The sequence below is a fragment of the Tachysurus fulvidraco genome, chromosome 16 (assembly GCF_022655615.1).
Source record: "Tachysurus fulvidraco isolate hzauxx_2018 chromosome 16, HZAU_PFXX_2.0, whole genome shotgun sequence".
NCBI classification, from domain to species: domain Eukaryota; kingdom Metazoa; phylum Chordata; class Actinopteri; order Siluriformes; family Bagridae; genus Tachysurus; species Tachysurus fulvidraco.
In genome coordinates this window covers 9,301,189-9,320,913 of record NC_062533.1, presented here as the reverse complement: position 1 = coordinate 9,320,913, position 19,725 = coordinate 9,301,189, and the positions used below count along the sequence as shown (strand labels likewise).

The following is a 19,725-nucleotide window of genomic DNA, read 5'->3' as shown; positions in this document are numbered from 1 at the left end:
TTCATCTTGAACAACTGGCCTATTAGTATTTAAAACACATGATCTTCAACGTTCAAGGTTTTGCAATAAGATTTCAACGTTCAGGGTTTTGCAGAAAGATCCATCTTTGGACATTACCCATAATACACTGGTAGGAATGAACCCTTGCTTCCTCTCTACCTAGTGCTTTAGTCCTTCCTGCTCTCTCTTCAAGCTTTTAATTAGCTATGTGGTGTCCACAGTGCACTGAGACACATCAAGGTTCAGAGCAATCTTGCTTGTTGAGAAATGACAGAAGTGGACTGAGGCTGCAGTTGAGACACGGATGAAAGGTGTGAGGAAGATGTGCACTTTCTGATGAATTTGAAGTGGATAGGCGGAACATGGCCCCCAACTGTCTTTAAACCTTTCATTCTAATTAAACCATTTTCTCCATCTCACCATCTCTATGGTAACTGACCAAAAGGGCAAACGTCTTCCCTCCTCCTTTAAACCTTCCCAAGTTAAACGTAAAAAAGTTAACACAGATAGTTCGACAGTCATGAGCTGGCCTACTAAAGGAGGCATCCAAGAAGCCATTTTAGTGAGAAGCATTGTTAATAGGTTTCTGATGAAATGTACCGGGGGAGCAAAAGTAGCAATATTTTGTTTGTAAAGCTATCATTTCAATTAAATATCCGTATTATATATATGTTAATTTTTACTCTGGAAATATTGCTGGTCATTAAAAACACCACATATTCACTTGTCATGTAGTTATTTTAACAGCTCAGTCCAACTAGCATGAAGTTTACGAAGGACCTTGCTTCACCTTTGAAACTTCTGTCATGAAACAACATTTAAGCATTCCTACTCACATCTCAACACGTCTAAAATACTGCACATAATCCTCAACATTCTAAAACATATGAAAGGTAAAGCACCTAGATGAGGCACAAAAGCACCAGAGAACACATGTAGTAATCCAAACTACTACAAACCCTTATTTCAGTAGCAGGATAAGTCTTTTCTAATGTTACACTATATCGGATAAACAGGCAGCAGCTAGCTGGCTTAGAAGGTACTGTAAGTCTGAACAAGGGTCTACTGTATTGTATGGAATGTGAGGAAAGATTTTCATCCAGATAAGTCCAGTCAAGAGCATGGTTAGAAGGCCTCTCTTGGTGTCCTGCTATATCCGCTGCCAACGAGATCACTGTTTTCTGGCTTGATAAGACATTAGTCTGAGCCTGGATGCTCCGCCTGACAAAGATAAGGTGCAATTAAATTGATTGACTGCTAGGAGAAAAGGAGATGAGAGGCCCACCTAAGCATGTTCAATGCAAGATTTTATCCAGCGTTACCATACATACCATAATTTATACCTCTTTTGAAATAAAGTAATTGCTTATTCTTTTTCACTCTTCCCATTATTTCAGACTGACATAAAACTGTCTTTAACATAGATTTAATTTTATTTAAGGTTGAAATATTATCTATTATAATATATGTTTTTAACCAGTGCTATCATGTTAGTGATTAGGAAAAAAAAAAGTCTTCTACCACAGTTCAATGAATCAAATATTGATATATTACTAGTAGTATTACAGTATCATTAGTAGTAGTGGTAGTAGTAGCAATATTTTATAACCAAACCATTTTAATCAATATGATCACTTTAGACGTCCCATTTCAGATTTAGTCCCATTCTTACTACTATAATAACCTCTGCACTTCCAGAAATGCTTTCCACTAGATTTTGGCACATGACTGTGTGGAGTTGCTGTGTGGACTGTGTGGATCATACACTGATGTCGGTTGAGGTGGTGGCCTGGGGTGCCACCAGTGTTCCAGTTCATCCTAAGGGCAGTTGAGGTCAGGGCTGTGTGCAGGACACTCAATTAACTCATTAACTGAAATTTTAGATTTCTTTCAAAATGTTGCCTTCTAAATCAAGTATTGATGGCAAGAGCCTTGAAAGAATCCAAGTGTATGTCTGTTTTAAGAACTACTGTTTTATAGAGTAACTAAATTTGATTTCTCAAGTTAAGTATACAATTCCTTGTTATATGAAGGCTCACTGGTTTCACTGAACTGATCACTCTTTTTTAGTTTTTAAAACAGCTAGAAAGTTGATGGGGTGAATGAAAAAAACGGAACTGAAACAGTAGTCTTCAGTAACACTTCCTTTACATCTAAATACAAATCTGGGGGGCATGGTGGCTTAGTGGTTAGCACATTTGACTCACACCTCCAGGGTTGGGAAGTGTGATTCCCGCCTCCGCCTTGTGTGTGTGGAGTTTGCATGTTCTCCTCCAGGTACTCCGGTTTCCTCCCCTGGTCCAAAGACATGCATGGTAGGTTGATTGGCATCTCTGGAAAATTGTCCGTAGTGTGTGAGTGAATGAGAGTGTGTGTGCCCTGCGATGGGTTGGCACTCTGTCCAGGGTGTATCCTGCCTCGATGCCTGATGACGCCTGAGAGGCTCCCCGTGACCCGAGAAGTTCGGATAAGCGGTAGAAAATGAATGAATGAATACAAATCCACAATTGTTAACAAAAGTCTGTAGATGTAAAACATTTTGACAGTTAATATTAATTAAGGTCATGCAAAGATACAGAAACACTAACTAACGTGGTCGTGGATCAAGCATCAAGCAAAACAAAGAAGCTCAAACATTCATAAAAATTCAAAAACACTTGCACAACCAGACACACCATCAAAGCCAGATGGTTATTTCATTGCTGTTTTGTTTACCTGACACGTACTAGGATAATTAATTTAAACATTGTTGAAGCGCCTGCTGTCTCATAAAGGGATACGACTAATTAATATTAAGTATGACTGGGATGACATATGCTAATTGAAATAGCTAACAAAGACAAGATTGTGCACAGAAGTAACGTGCGTTCTTTTGCCATTTCCCATGTCTCATTTAAAAATCTTATGTCCAAGCTGGGCATGATGTAAGAATTAATCATGAAAGCGCATGTTGTTTACTAATTTTCTTGTTGTGCTTTTTAACCATTCATTAGTTATACAATGTTCACAAGACTAGTTAGGTCATGTGATCTAAGTGGTAGATCAGTGGTTAACCTGTTCTGGACTACCAATCAGAAGGTTGTGATTTAGAATCCCAGGTCCACCAACCTGCCACTGTTGGGCCCTGGAATGAGGCCCTTAACCCTCAATTGATCAGTTGTATAAAACGAGATAAATATAAGTCGCTATGGATAAGGGTGTCTGCTAAATGCCGTTATTGTGCTCACACTGTGTATTGTGTTATCCGCAAAACCAGAAAAATTAACTGCAACCAAATGCTGACACTATAGACTCCTTGAATAAATGTTTCATTAACACAAAACTTAATAAGTAGGTGATACTAACAATAAAAACTTAATAATAATAATAAAAAAAATTAACAATAATATGTTTTTTTTTATAATTTCCAACATGTTTGTTATAAGGTTGACTCAATATGCTTTTGAGAGTATCAGTACCACACTATAACACTGTCCTTCAGGGTCAAGTAATAAAATGAAATAACAGTTTTGTTTCTTTTTACTTTTCAGATTTTCTGCTGCAAACATAGAAATCATGATGATACTGTTATGATGTGATATGATATGATATGATATGATATATTTGTTTATCATATGTATTGATAAGGTATTTGAAAAGCCTTATTGTGTCCTCTGATCTGAATACTGATACTGTCACACCGCTATTATTAATTTGCATTGACACAATCATTAGCATTTCATGTGGAGATGCAAAATCTAACAGTATTCTAATGGAGTCAAATACAAAAAAAGGAAGATGAACAGATACTACAAGAGAATGTAGTGTGGTACAAAGGACGGGAATTCACATCATTGGGTATGTAAATGTTGAATTTATGTGTTCAAAAGAAAAAGTAAAGTGTTTCTACATACAGTATACGTGTGTAAAAATGATTGCAAATAAATGTCTTGCTAGTTGATCTGAAGAACAGTTTATTAATACTTTATGCATTTTGCTTACATGGTCATTGCATCCAAAGATGATTACATGAACAACAACTATGTTTAGTTGAGGTTCACTGATTTTTATAAATGGATAAAGGTGTTTATGGATACTGTCATTTGGCATGTCTGTCTCTCTGGCCCTGGAGCCTGCATACCTCTAGCGATAGTGCCTGATGTGTTCAGTCGAAACGCAGCAGAAGAATGATTTATCATATTGTTTCAGATAGCAGGTGTGTTGCAAGGTTTTTGCATTTTCAAAATAACGAAATCATGCCATAGATTTCATGCCAAGTGATGTGCTTCTTTGCCAGCCCTCTTTTTGAAAGCAGCAATGGGACTGGGAAATTATTGCTGGTTGTTCTGCATATGTCTTGTTTCATCTTCTTCATATTCTCTTAAAGGCCTTCAACATGAAAAGCACAGCATCTTCTGGGCCTCTGCACTCTATTATGATACTTTTGAACATTTGAAGAAATCACAATGTTGATCATGGCTCACTAGAATTTGTGAGCTGAGAATGAATTTGTGCAGCTAGAAAGATTTCCTGGCAAATACTGCAGAGTAGAGCTGTGGGTTTTATCAGCATGTCGCTGTCTAGATACAATTTACATGAATATTTGTCTTACAACTTAGCAAAGAGGTCTGGTGACCTTCAAAATTCATGAACTGTTTTCATCAGGAAAGCAGTAAAGTTGGTGTTTGTACAGATTTAAGATTGTGAGGAACTCCATTTCAACCAAACACATTTAAAACTTCAGATTACCTTCGGTATCCTGGAATATCTCCCAGTTCTAGCATCCTTGATATTAGCAATGTCCAAAAGGTCAGTCTCCTAAAGGAAAGAAAGAAAGAAAGAAAGAAAGAAAGAAAGAAAGAAAGAAAGAAAGAAAGAAAGAACAAATTTTATTGACAACACTGACCATTTCTTAATATTTCTTAGTCACATGTATATAAATATTTAACAAGGAGCATATTGAACATAACTTGTCAATCTGAAATGAACATACCATTAGCCTGGTGGGTGCAAAGTCAGGGAAACAGGGGAAGCTGATAAAACATTAGCATTAGATTGCAATGACAGGATGTTTTCTTAAGATAATTTAGCTGGGGTTTGAGCCACAAAACACAAGACACACTAAAGCCACCACTAAATCCCACACTTAATCCAAATGGTAAATCACACCACTCTATACAGTAAATACCTCAAAAGCTCTATGATTAATGGTGGGAGAGCCAGTCAGAGAAAGAAAAGAAATGTACAGGAGACTTTTATGAGTTTTCTGTTGGATTGATATTAGCAAGGATTTATCTGGCTGATGCTTTTATCCAAAGTGAATTTGAAGTGAGGTAGTATACGATCAGGCATCTAGCCATTACAGCACTGAACAGCAATACAAGCACTGCAGAAGTTCCACCAAGCATTCACAAACTGATCCATCAACTAAACACACCACAATTTGAGTAAGTGCTAGTGCACAGTTGTGACAAACAACGGTCACAAAGCAATCAGTCAAGCTAGAAATGATACCTCCACAATGTATAATACTGCTATATCGGGATTGGTGTTAGCCATATATATCCGTCACAACATTAAACCAGGGGTGAAATCACACATTCTCACAGTTTATAGTTGTTTTTTTTCTGTGAGACCAAAATACTAGATTTTTGATGGTATTTTTTCTTCTCTAAATAGTGATTTATTTTTTAAATAAAAATTCATTCTTTTAGTATTTTTTGGAATAAAGTTAAAGGATGGGTTACTGTAGTTTTTGAATATTAGAATTTTTCAGTCTCCATGTTACAGAATAAGGCATGATTTTAAATGTAATGGTCCTCAGAAAGCTAAGGTTGGCTCTGGTATTGACCACAGTGAGATAGGTGTGCCCATGGTAAATAATATATTTTGACAAAAATGTCAGCCAGTGAACCCTTATAACAAGTAGCCATTGTAGAGAAGATTTATTCCATCTGTGGTGATCTAAACTGGTAGACCAGCCATGACAAGTTCGGGACAGTACAACAATTTGGTTGGTTTGGACCATGTCCAGATAGTTGTCAGTTGTCCCCCTGGTTCTTGGAGAACCTAGATGAATATAGCAGCTATGAATGAAGGTTGATGATAAGTAGTGTTGGAATGATAAGCCTGAATAAGCTTACCAGGAATAACATTAAGACCGCTGTCTTACACATTTTGGTCCACACCAAAATCCATGTCTTCACTTTTCATAGCATACATCCTGATACAATTTGAAACATTCACCCTGAGTAGGATCAATCATTTGCTAAGCCTGTTGTTGCATGGGTGATTGACTCCTGTTGTGTCTTGTAAAGAACATGGCATTTTCATGGTTTATGGCTCGTCAACTGTTTCACTAAGAGCTGAGGTAAAGGCATACTTTTCATCCTTTCATTCCTCATCAGTAAGTGTTGTATCCTGGTCACGGTGTTAGTATATCCAGGGCCTTTCTTGGGAACACAAGGCATGAAGTGGGAATTCACCCTATATTCCATGCCATCACAGAGCACCATGACGCTCACCATGACACTCACAGATTAACATACTCATTCACTCGACAGGGTCATTTTAGCATAACCAAATCATGCACAGGCTGGTTTTTGGAGGTCGGAAGAAACCAGAGAATCCAGAGAAAACCCACAGATACATGGGGAAAGCATGCACAGAAACTCAACACAGACAGTAACCCAAGCACAAGATCAAACCAAGCATCTTGGAGATGTGAAAATGATACCCAAATCTTTTATATCTAAATACATTTTTTTAATGAAATTACAATGACTACAAAACTGATGTAGTAGCTCGTGTTTTTTATCCAGAGAAATTACAATGTTGAACAGAAGAGATACCTAAAACACACCAGACAGCAACATCGTTTGAATACAAATGAGAAATTAAAGAGGAATTTTAAAAATTCAATTTTCATTCCTCAAAATGTATAACAGTGTCTCCTTGAATAGGCAAACAGTTAGGTCCATGTTAAATCTGACTGTTTAAAAGTGCATTCAAAACATGGCTTCAAATGCTGACACACCACCGGTGTCCCAGAACATGTTGCTGTAAGTTAATAAATCATCAGATGGTGAAGAAAATGTTTGCATAAACATAATCTCCATTGCATAACAAATCTCACTGAAAATGTGCGAGTGACGGTGCACAGAACAGTTCAGGACGGTTCAGCGGCATACTACAGTTGTTGTAGTGTGAGTCTGTGACTCTTCTGCATTGGCACAAAGATTTTAGAGCCATAACAATGTTAGACTGAAGAAAAAAAATCAGTTATTATGGCAAGACACTCACGGTCAGCTGCTGTAACTCAATCCACATTTCATGCATCCTAGTAAGAGCAATATTTACTTTTTAAAACTTAGAGAGGTTTTTGGTTGCTGAAGACTCTTATGCCAAATCGACATAGGCATATAATCAAGCTGGGTATTAGAACACACTCCCATAGCCTAGTAATGGAAGCATGATGTTGAAGATTAACCTGTCACAGTTCTATAGCTCTGTGTTGCCTGGGATTGCCATCTCTATATGTGGTGTGTGATTGTAAATAAAAGAGAGAAAGAAATGTGAGAGAGAGAGAGAGAGAGAGAGAGGGAGAGGGAGAGAGAGAGAGAGAGAGAGAGAGAGAGAGAGAGAGAGAGAGAGAGAGAGATTGTCTGCTGACTTCAACATAAACCTTGACTCTCTGTCATCACCTCATGACACATGTGCAAGTCTTCAATTTAGACACTGTACAAGCAAGATTGCTGATTTAACACAATCTATATATAATCTTATAATAGTAGTCTAAGGTTACTTGTTGGGTCAACAAACATTTTTGATGAACCTTTGAGACGACTACATCCGGACGAATTTATGACTCCATCAGTTTGACTGGTAATATGGCTTGTAACATATAATGATTTAATAGAATTTTATTACAATAAAACATAAGGCACACATAATGTAATTATTTTTGTGTGTTTGTTATGCTTTTGAAGTGTAGATAAAAATACATAACGGCTTTGATAAAAACGTTTGTTCACAGCTTTACCGTTAGAGTATTACAGTTTACACTTTATATTTTAAATAGAATTCAACAAACACTCTTAAAATTTGAGTCAACGAATCTTCCTTTATATTCTCAAAACAGAAAAATGTATTAAAATTCTCAAGAGTGGCAATCACACATATGCAACAGATGAAGAGAATTCATTTAAAACAGCGTAACGTAGAGTGCATCCTTTCCTGAAATCAATTTAACACTCTGTGTTTGCAGTGTGAGATGCTTTGAGTCAAAGGTTAGCGTTTCCAGCTCCAGTATAAAAGCTGCTCTTTGAAGTGTGTGTATAAAGAGATGCCACACTGTGTGAAGCGAGAGTTGCGAAGCCTCGGGAAAGAGCAGCGCAGTGAGGCCTGTACCCCTCAGGCACTAATCACTTACTGTTTGAATCACGTGCTGCCTCTCATTATTGTAGACATGTTCTGCATATAAACAAACAACCTCGTTACCAGTGGTTTGTGCATCAATAATCATTAGCGCTGAACCGAACTACAGATCACACCAGCAAAAAATAGTTCATTTTATCACAGTGGCTCTGAGATCTGTTGATATTTTACGTTCACTTTCAACAATTTAGGAATTTTCTGTAACTGTAACATCACGTCACTAAATCACTTGCAAAAAAAGTCTGTGGCATATAACGTGGGGAAAATATCGCACACACTAAGACAGATAAGCAGCTGCATTCGTAATTTTGTTTTTAAATCCGCGATGCAGTTTTTAATGAATACATGCTGTGTTTCCTGTACATACTAGAGGTGGGGGGTTTACAGTGGGGGAATATACTTAACCCTGTTAGTGCTGTTAGCTTATTAATAGCAAATACAAAAAATAAATAACCTGCTTCATTTGCCTCTTAGTTACATTTAATCACTCTTAACCTAGTGTAACAAATGACATTTTAAGTTTAGTTTTTGTGTGTAAAAAGATGGGAAACCTGCACAATAATACTTTGTTAGAATGGATAAAGGGTTTCCCTTAGTTTTAGAGCAAAATTGAATCCTAAGCATTGAAAGTTTCAGTAGCGCTGTACCTTACTGCAAATCAATTTAGATTCATTATCACCACTATTTATCATCACCCTCCAGTGTACATACACTCAGTGGCATGTCTGAGTCAGCAGCAGCAAGGGCAGTAGTCACCATTATAGCAGAAGTAAAATGGTCATTAACTTCTTTATCAATGCCAGTCTTTGTCTATTTAAGTACCAGTCTCATTACAGACAGATGCAATGCATGCACATGGACTCAAGGACAAACACCTTCCTTACTGCCATCCACCGTAATGTACCCAATATCATTTTTAACCCTTAAACTTACATGTCTTGTATTGGTTGGTCTGTAAAGCAACTTCTAACTTGACTAACATCAAATTTTTAGTATTTGCATTTGGCAAGACAGTCTAATTCTATAACAGTCTTCTACAGATGACACATCAAGAACTCACTTTCAGTACCCACTTCATATTGGGCAGGGTAACCTGAAAGAAAGAAAGAAGGTCTGGCATTTCATCCAGGGTGTGTCATCACCTCATACCCAGGATGAAATGCCAGACCTTCTTTCTTTCTGAGAACAACTTAGCATGCAATTTTCTATTAAAGAATTTCTATTCTTTAATATTCTTTAATATTCTTTTTTATTCTATTCTAAAAAGAACTTGCTGTTTACTTGCCTTGCTTATTTCATGCTTAATGCTACAACCTACAAATGGCACAGGATCTTCTACTGTTCTGAAAGACCACAAAAGTTCCAAACTTTCATGTTTGTTTCTTAGATTTTTCAATTATCTCTCACATGAAACCAAACCGGATTTATGGGATGACAAGTGTTGTGAAGTCCTTTCCTGTGTCAGGATGGGTTTGGTCCAAGAGAGAGAGAAAGCATTTGTGTCCATGTATAAAAATCTATATTAGTCCTGAAAGGTATGACATTTGGCCCTGATCCTCACCCTTTAGATGTCCAAAATAAACCTTGTCAAACAGGGTATCATGTACACTTGGCTTCTCCAAGTGAGAGAGAGAGAGAGAGAGAGAGAGAGAGAGAGAGAGAGAGAGAGAGAGAGAGAGAGAGAGAGAGAGAGAGAGAGAGAGAGAGAGAGATATGATAATGACTTTATAGTCAAGCTCATTTTCCTCACACATCACCAGGAAAACTAAACTGTACAAAACTGCACAAAATATGAACAAGAGCAAAGTTAAAGAAACATCAGGCTTAAAGCTCACTATCCTTTTGAACAATGAGTGTCAATGTTTATGTTCTACACTCATATTTACAATCAGTAAATCAATCTCATTCTCTCTGGATGAGGCGACATCCTCCATCAGTCCATCAAGCAAAGCAAGGACACTGATATTCATGACACTAATGACACTTCATACAGATGCTGAAGAACGTTAATGAAGGTTCCCTATACTGTGAGTGTCATGTCACAGGCCAAAGGGTGAATATGATGTCATTGCTCACAAGAATTAGCAAGCAAGCATAAACACAGCACTTATGAAGATGATAGTTAAGTTATGATAATTCCTTCTACATATAATTAGTGTTGATAGAGAATCACAGTAAATAACAACCTCCAGATTTCAAAGGAAAAATAATACTTCCTTGTAATCTCATTCTTCCATAAACTCCATACTTCTTTCTCAGTCATACCATGGTTGCAAGTTTTAGCAGTCTTAAAGTAATCATTGTCACCAACATTTGTGGATTTGCTGTGACAGTTATGAGTTTGGTTTCAGTGACTTCATGGCTATATTGCATATCAGAACAGACAAGAGCAACAAATGGGAAGAAAGCTTCTAACCTGATAATGGCTATTGTACATCAGTCCACACATTACTATGCCATGTTTGATAAGATAACCAAACCCCATCAGACTGAACCATGCCATTTACATTTGAAACACAAGACCATCAGTCAAAGAGCACAAGATCCCTATATATGACCCTGGCCTTTCTTCAAACTAACAATCAGTTCAGCAAAAATATGAAGGACTGAGACCAAATATCCATGCCTAAAATTCCCCAGAGGCAAGAAACTTCTAGAAATTGTCTTCAGTCTCAGACAAAGCATGTCCTTGTCAATCATTTGTTCTGCCTGGCCCTTCCTTGGGGATAGATGCTTCATTTTGTAGACCTTCCAGTTTAGACTTGATGGCTAAAAGAGACATCCCTTTTATTCCCTCGCTGACTGAGATTAGTCATCTTTTCCCATATGTCAGGGCCTCTCTTAATGATCTACATAACATGGATGCACAAAAAACTGAAAAACCTTACACTTCAGTTGTGACTATGTGTAGCAGCAGTCTTTATCCAAAGCTACTAAAAGACGTTAAACCAGTCAATAGTAAATGTTAACAGAAGCAGGAAGACCACCCGCATCAGATTGTGATGTGATTGTCAGAGGAGGGATGAGTGATTAAAACTACTGTACACTCCAGCAGATCTTTCCAAGGCCCTTTATAAAATACATCTCAGTGAGTGGTTGTGAAGAAAGAACAGAGAAATCAAAGCTTAAAGGTTTTCACCAACTACAAATGTACAATTAACATAAGGGTACAAAATTCCAACTGTGTTTATAGATGAAAAAGACCTTCAGTCTGCTTCATCAAAGAAAACAACCAGATTTCTCTTTTAATTATATTTATATCCAGGGGTCTCTGGAAACTAGGACAAAAGCAAGTGACTAGAAAGCAATTTCCCAAACTGTTCAATCCACTGCTAGAATGGAAATCAAATCAAAGTCATGTGTATAAAATCACTTTGAAGATGCACGCCTCACTTCTATGAATGGTCACAGATAAAAAGCCAGGTAAATCCTTGATAATATCTTGAGAAACAAAAGATCTATTCAATAATGTAGATACAAGTGCAGTTCAATCATTCTGAGTGGCCATTTTTGTTTATAGCACCTGACCTTTCTTCGATTGCTTCGATTGAAGTCCAAAGTGAAGATCCCATGAAATGTGCTTCTATTTAAAATGTAACATATCATGTCATGAATCCATTTTAAAATTAAATATAAAGTCAGCAAACTTTACTAACTGTAATGTCCTGATCTATCAGCAGCCTATTTGTACTTCCTGCTCTCTCTCTCTCTCTTTACTATCTGTAATGTCCTGATCTATCAGCAGCCTATTTGTACTTCCTGCTCTCTCTCTCTCTCTCTCTCTCTCTCTCTCTCTCTCTCTCTCTCTCTCTCTCTCTCTCTCTCTCTCTCTCTCTCTCTCTCTCTCTCTCTCTCTCTCTCTCTCTCTCTCTCTCTCTCTCTCTCTCTCTCTCTCTCGAGGAACAGTGACACGAGGGAGCCGGTATTTTAAGTATGGCAGACTCCTGTGTCCCTGCCTTGCCTCAAAGCACTTGAGCAGCGTTTAAATTTGATACTTATCATTTTACCAAAATTGAATTGGCTTAAGACAGAAAAAAGACAAGTGACCTAAATCTCTGACATACTTAATAATGAAGGCAGAAATGGAGCTGAGAAGAAGGACATGCAGGGGATGCAGGGATGGACAAAACACACTGCTTACATAAACCTCAATCACTACATTAATAAGCAGTCTTTAAATAAGTAAAAATATGCACACAGAGCTAGCCATTTACTATTTTATTAGGGGCAATAAACCCATTCGTTTTACGCTGCCTAGATAAAATTTAACAGGGTGCTTGTGAATCTTGTAGAGTAGCTAAAGGCTTTACAGCCCTGAGAATCAGAGCAAGAGACTCATTCCATTCATGTTAAGGTAGGAAGGAGCAATCCATGTGAGCAGGTGCAACAACCCATTTAATAATACTTTTAAAACACACACACAAAATCAGTGATTCCTTCTGAATTTCAAATGTCCTACATTCTCAAAAAAACAAAAAACAAAAAAAAAAACAACAACATACAAAAAAAAAAACACTGCTGCGTAGGATCTATATGGGACTGTTAGACATAGGTTTGACCTGGGTTTGGGAATTGGCATAATTCTTATACGTGTATTCATACATTTTAGACAATCTGCATTTTTGTTCATTGCTCAAACATTTTATTTATACAAAAAAATTACCAAAAACATGTGGGAGATGAGCATATCTAATGGTTGAATAATATTATTTCATACAAAGAATAAAGCCTGCCTGTGATTTGCTCTTCTCACATTCTATGTATTTCAAGTCATATAAACACAAACAACATGGACTACAAACACACAACCAAACAGGAGATCATGTAGGCATGCAGCCAGTCAATTCAGATAGCTTTATGTCTTGCATTCAGCTTTTCTAACCAAGGCATCTGTTTTGGGGTCATGTTTTTCCTGAAAGTAGGAGTTACATTTGATTGGGATTTGAGTTTCAAAACAGAGAGTTAAGCTGACTGTACCTTTACATATACTTACAGATACAATGACATTATATTTGTTTTGCACCATATAAACCATATGGTATTAACCATAATTGGTTACATTTCTGTCCACCTTTTAAAACACAAACTTATATAATTCAATCAAATTGGTCCCAATCCATAGAGTACGAGCTGTCAGCAATGTGATCCACTACAGTGATTCTGGTTGTCGTGGCAACACGGAGAGAACAGTGTGACGTGAAAGTGTGTGTCGACGCTGATGACAGAAAATGATGACTCAACACTCTGAGAGCACAAGCAAGTCATATACTATTACACCAGATAGAAGAGAAGATCCATAGACACACTGACAGCAACTTCCTGCTGTTACATGCAGCTGTTGTTCCAGGCAGGTTCCCAAAGAGGAAGAACCCACTTAGTTTATTAAATAAACTGTAAGATCCCGCACATACTTGAATAATGAGAAGCAAATGAGAAATAAATGTCAATCTATTCTAAATAAAATTTGTATTGTATTGTTTAGTTCTCAGAAAAACACCCAATGTTGCTACATGGATATTTTATTATTTATATTAAGAAGCCAGACACCTAAATATTATCCACGCTAATGTATTTTTTCCTTTTAATTCAGATAAAGTTCTAGGTCTATCAATAACGTTGACCATGAAATCATGCTAAATCTATTTTTCCTGCCTCTGCTTTTATATTATCTATTATATATTGAAATTAGATTTTTTTTTTTCCTCCGTGTTTTATCACAAGTGAACTTTAAGTTAGACTGAAAAATGCACTGACCCTCCATCCCTCTGCAGGCATCGTTCTGAGAGAGTCAGCGTTCTGCAAGCTTTGTTCATAATTACCCCTCCTACTGCAGGAAGCTAATGCTTCTCTCCGGACGCTGCCAGACTGTGATAACTGTGGAGTAATAAGGTCACCTTTCACTCTATAAAAGCTGCTGAGAAAAAGATTAAATTATCACAATACAGCCAATAGTTATGATATTGGTTGAATATTTGCAAGGACACATTTTCTTAAAATTTAATCAATCAACGCATTATCAGAAAAAAGTTTAAACTGAAAGGTGTCTTGTGTGTTAAAAGACTCCAAGCTTGTTGGGGGGGTTTCAGTCTACGGATGGCTGATGTATTGACTAGCAATGTTTAAGCATGAGAAGCTGACACTCTGTCCTACTGATAAAAGTTAAAACAACTATGCTGGCAATAAGTTCCTATGTTAATCAACATATCAGTTTATACCAGCTGGATACTACAGTAGTTTTGTGCAGTCATAAAACTAGACAGCACAATAAATGGATTTTATTTAAGTGGATTTACTTTTTGCTGATTTGTTTTATTGGTACTTTATTCGATCTAAAGTGGACTTAGAATTCAATAACATTGTATTGAAAAAAGATGACGAATCATGAATCATTTCTTACAATGAATCACTGCAGTCACTTAAGCAGGTTAGGAGATTAAGGAGATTTTCCTAAGTGACTGTATAAAAATGAGTGTTGCTCAGATTTATTCTTTTTGATGATGAATTACCATTTCATAGCTTTGTCTTGCCTGCATGTTATAAAAATTTCAAAACACTCATTCATTCATTCATTTTCTACCGCTTATCCGAACTAGTCTCGGGTCACTGTGAGCCTGTCATCGGGCACAAAGGCAGGATAAACTAACCCATCGCATGGGGAGAGTGCCAACCCATCGCATGAGTGCCAACCCATCGCATGGGGAGAACATGCAAACTCCAAACACACAAGGCAGAGGCGGAAATCAAACCCCCAACCCTGGAGGTGTAAGGCAATTGTGCTAACCACTAAGCCACCGTTGCCCCCCCCCACACACACACACACTATTTACAGCATAAGAAAAATACATTTAATCTAAATTGCATAAAACTGCACAGTAAAGTGAGTGACTGATTGAGTGTATATTTGCAATTGTGCCATTTGCTGGGTTGCTGTTGGTATGATGTTATTTTATGATAAATTGTAGTAAATGTTCTTTCAAAATCAACCGTTTCAACAAATATTTCAGTTAATATTATTTCAGTTAATATGTTGTAGCTCAGTGCTCCTATGAGGTCATGTTTTGTTTTCATTGCTAATGTAGTGATGCTGTGGACCCCATGGAAATGTGTGGATTACTAATTATTGTATTAATCAACCGACGAGCACAGTAACTGTCAGCAGCATGCACGGTATGCAAATCTTTGTTTGCCTTTATCTGTTTACTGCTGTACATATTTGAATCTATTCAAACAGATACCTTTTGTGTGAGTGAAGCCTTGCGTCACTGAAGAGCTATCAGACAATGAGACAAGCTGTGTTCCTTTAATCTGCTACATCAGTGTAGTACAAGGTGATGCGATCTCAGTGACTTGTGGTTGTGCTCTGTCATCGACAAGGTGTTTCTACACACAGAACTGCTACTCACTGGATATTTATTTGTTTGTTTGTTTGTTTGTTTGTTTGTTGCACGACTGAACAATGAACACTATTGTGCATGAAATTTCAAGATTTTCAGTTTCTGAAATACTCAAACCAGCCAATCTGGCAGCCATAAACATGTCAAAATGACATTGTTTCTTCGTTCTGATGTTTGATGTGAACAATATCTGAAGCTCTTGAACTGTGTTTACATGATTTTATGCATTGGCTGTTTCATTAACTGCGTAAATGCAGGACATTGTCCCTATTAAAGTGGCCTGTGAATGTAAATATTAATGCTGTCTTTAACAATGCAAGCCATTCAGATACTGAAGCTGGAGTTTATAATGCAGACTCAGGAAGTAATGGTCAAATGGAATAATCATGTTATCTGTATAAATATCTACAAATATTACACATGCGTGTCTACACACACTGGCATAGCTGTAAACACAGGGGAAGAGTCTGACAAGGCCATAATAGATGAGGCGGTTTAAAAAGACAATCTGGTCCTTACAGATAAAAACTAATCTGCCTTTTCTACATATCAAACAACAAATTTTCATCAAACCAGGACCATAGCATATGAAAGTACATCAGTAATGACTTGTCAGCCTTCTTAGATTTAAGTGCAATATGTTTGCATTCCCTTAAACCAAATGCATATCAACAAGCCTTTTTTGACATATCTGAAATAACTGCAAGACGTCATCCATCAAGCTCTTCTCAAATCTGAGACAAAATGGTCATTTCTGTAGATAAATTATAGGGTACATTTTTTTTCTTCAAACAAAACCCATGTCATGTATGAACCTTTCCCACTTATACTGAACATTATGATTTCAACAATAAGCCAGATCCTGAGTAAGCAACCACTTCGCAAGGCTTAGGCTGTTAGACACTAGACACAGTACATACCCTGTATATCTCTAAAACACATCTTATCACACTGGTTCATTTGTTCACAAAACATCGAAATATTTTCTTCTACTCAGAAAAATAAGATGCATTACATGTCTGCACTACATCCCATTGGTTTCCAATAGTTTATTATGTTCTACTAGGTTTAATCTTTTCTGGACAGTCTTTATAAACCTGCCATGGGAGAGTGTGAAACTCTAACCTGTAGATCACACACTGGATGAAGGTGTAGAGTGTAATTTGACGCCATGGACTCCAGAGCTGTATTCACTTTCCGGTTTCACTTTCCTTTTTCATGAATGGAGTCTGGCATTAGTTTTCCGAGGAAAAAATAACAGAGGAGATTGTGTTCTATGTGGCCTGATCTGAATATCTGAGCAGAGGAAATCGTGAATGTCACCCAAGTTTCAGGTCAACACTTCAGTGCTTCACATGACACACTTTAATCAGAGGAAGTGAAGCGAGATTTGTGACTGATGGGTACAGACCTCGAATACAAACAAGAGGTCCTTCAAATACAGTGCACAGATATGAACTTATAATAGAATTATTTATAGTCCATTTCATTGAACTTCACTGGAGGAGTCTGGTGGAAAGTGTGTGTCTTGCATTCTAAACACATTTGCCCATACCCAATTGCCCAGTCAATCCGAGAGCCAAGTGACTCACTAAACTCTTCGCCCTGAGCCAGAGAAAGCGACACAGTAAAGTCTTTTAAAAGGCCGCTGTTCAGGCAGTCTATGACAGATTAATGAGTTAAGCCCTCTTGAAAGAAACGACTTGTTTGGAACATTGTCAGTGTTGAAGCTTTCCAGCTTAAAATTCATATCTAAGCAATCTTCTTCCTGACAGTGAGAAGAAGCATGGTATGATGCCGATACATTTGTCCCGGCTCAATGTTATTGTGGAAAAATAAATGACTCTTAGCAGTTGCAGTTTTCATCATACCTGTCCTCATCTCACTTGAGTCATCTGAAATCAAGTGAAAACAGGGTTATAAAGCTGACAATCAAACGTTCTATTAATGCTGTCTGATGACCATAATCAGCTGTGGAAAGGTCAGATTTCAGAAAGCAATCAAAACACAGAGCCTCTTGTTCATCAGCTGAAGTAATGCAGTGTGATGGTTTCATTAAACAAATGAACCATGACACATCTGGTATCTGATGCATCACAGAGGAAATGAAAAGGAGCAAGTATTTACGCACTATGACACTTTAACTCTTTAACTCTGGACAGTGCCACTTTATACACTCTATACTGTACACGCCAAACTACACATAGACACTTTACGGACAATCACTAAAAACCATACGCATGTATGTATAAGTATATACATTATTTTTTCACATAGAATTTTCATATTTTTATATAGTTTATACTTTTTATTGATCTATCTCCTTCTGGTTTTGGTTTTATTTTTATCCCTAATTGCATTCCTTTCATGCTTAAATACCGGACAGGTGCAAAAGCATTTCCACTGCATGTCGTACCCTGTATGTATGTGTATGTAACAAATAAAATTAGATTTGATTTGATTTTGATTTGTATCAGGGGATAAATGTGACACCATAAGGCCAGTGCACAAAAATGGCAGCAGAAATTCAGAGTGTATACACAGGGCTTGAGTCAAGGCTTATTTCCATCTTTCATTCTCCTTCTCTCTCTGTCTGTCTTTTCTGTCAAATCATATGCATGTTAAGTAGATATTCCTCCTCCCTTACTCCTTTTTCATTGATGGAAAGTTGACCACCAATCCTGACTTGGCATTGAGTGCAATTCAATTTTAGGAGGTTGGCTAAGGATTTACACTTTGTCCACTCCAATATTGCTGAGTGAGAGGAGGGGAGCTGTCTGCCTAATCAGAAAAAAGTGCAGAGCTGGACAAATGCAGCCCTTTCAACTGTTGGCCAAGACAAGAAAGGAGGAAGCGGGGCACAGACTTTAGTTCCAAGAGAAAGGAAGCTCGTGTCCAAATTACTTTATACACAGCTCTGTTTACTGTGGGCATCCTAGTAACTTTACTATCTCACTACTTTATGCAATGAATTAGGATGAGTAACAGTCCTAATTAATAATAATACAGTGTGTCATAATTAGTAGCACATTAGTAGCATAATAATAACGACAATAATAATAGTAATAATAATAATAATAAGAAACATTTAATTTAGTAGCACTTTATTTGTCTACAGCATGAGCGTTTTTAAAAACATCTTGTCCTTTATTTTATATCTGACTCTAACTATGGCCAACGTGCCTCCTTTAACTATATATTGATATTAACCGCTTGACATTTAAAAAGAAAATTAAAAATGTCACACTTTACAAAGCTTGCTCAGTTGGGCTAGTCCATCTCTTTTGTGAGGCTACAGACTGCAGACAGGGTATAAAAATAGTAAAGATGTGACACCTCAAATTTACAACAATAAAAACCTTAAATCACTGGAGTGGGAGCTGAAGGGGAATAAAACAGTATTTGTAATAATAATAATAATAATAATAATAATAATAATAATAATAAGAAGAAGAAGAAGAAGAAGAAGAAGAAGAAGAAGAAGAAGAAGAAGAAGAAGAAGAAGAAGAAGAAGAAAATTAAGAAAACAAAGAAGAAAACGAAGAAAATGAAGAACAAGAAATGGTCAGAAAGTCACATTTCATACACTGATCATTTTTTTCTACTTTATCCAAGAAAAATGGTATGGTACTATGTATAGATTTGTTGAGTAGTTCTGTAAGAGCACTGCATGAAATAAAATATCTGGAGCTATCCAGCTACCATTTAGTGTGTTGTATTGACTTTGTCCACAATACAAAGCTGTATTTCTTCTCAGTCTTTATGAAGGTGAAAAAAAACTCCAATAAGCAGCACGATACTGAGGTCATCTGTGCTAATAATAAAGCTATTTCTAAAGCTCTTCTATATAAGGTATTCATTTACGTTATTGATTGCAGTTTAGAGAACTCATGCTAACACCAGAGAGTGGCCCGTG

At 37.0% G+C, this 19,725-nt stretch overlaps 1 protein-coding gene across 5 annotated transcripts in view; it reads right to left on the bottom strand.

Annotated features, from left to right (window-relative positions):
* Positions 1 to 19,725, bottom strand: part of LOC113644351 (1-phosphatidylinositol 4,5-bisphosphate phosphodiesterase beta-1) — an 83,091-nt gene that overhangs the window by 52,205 nt on the left and 11,161 nt on the right. For all 5 annotated transcript variants that reach the window (XM_027149104.2, XM_027149105.2, XM_027149106.2 and 2 more), the window contains exon 3: positions 4,729 to 4,797. In XM_027149104.2, coding sequence (XP_027004905.1) covers positions 4,729 to 4,797 — 69 coding nt within the window. The remainder of the gene's footprint in view (positions 1 to 4,728; positions 4,798 to 19,725) is intronic.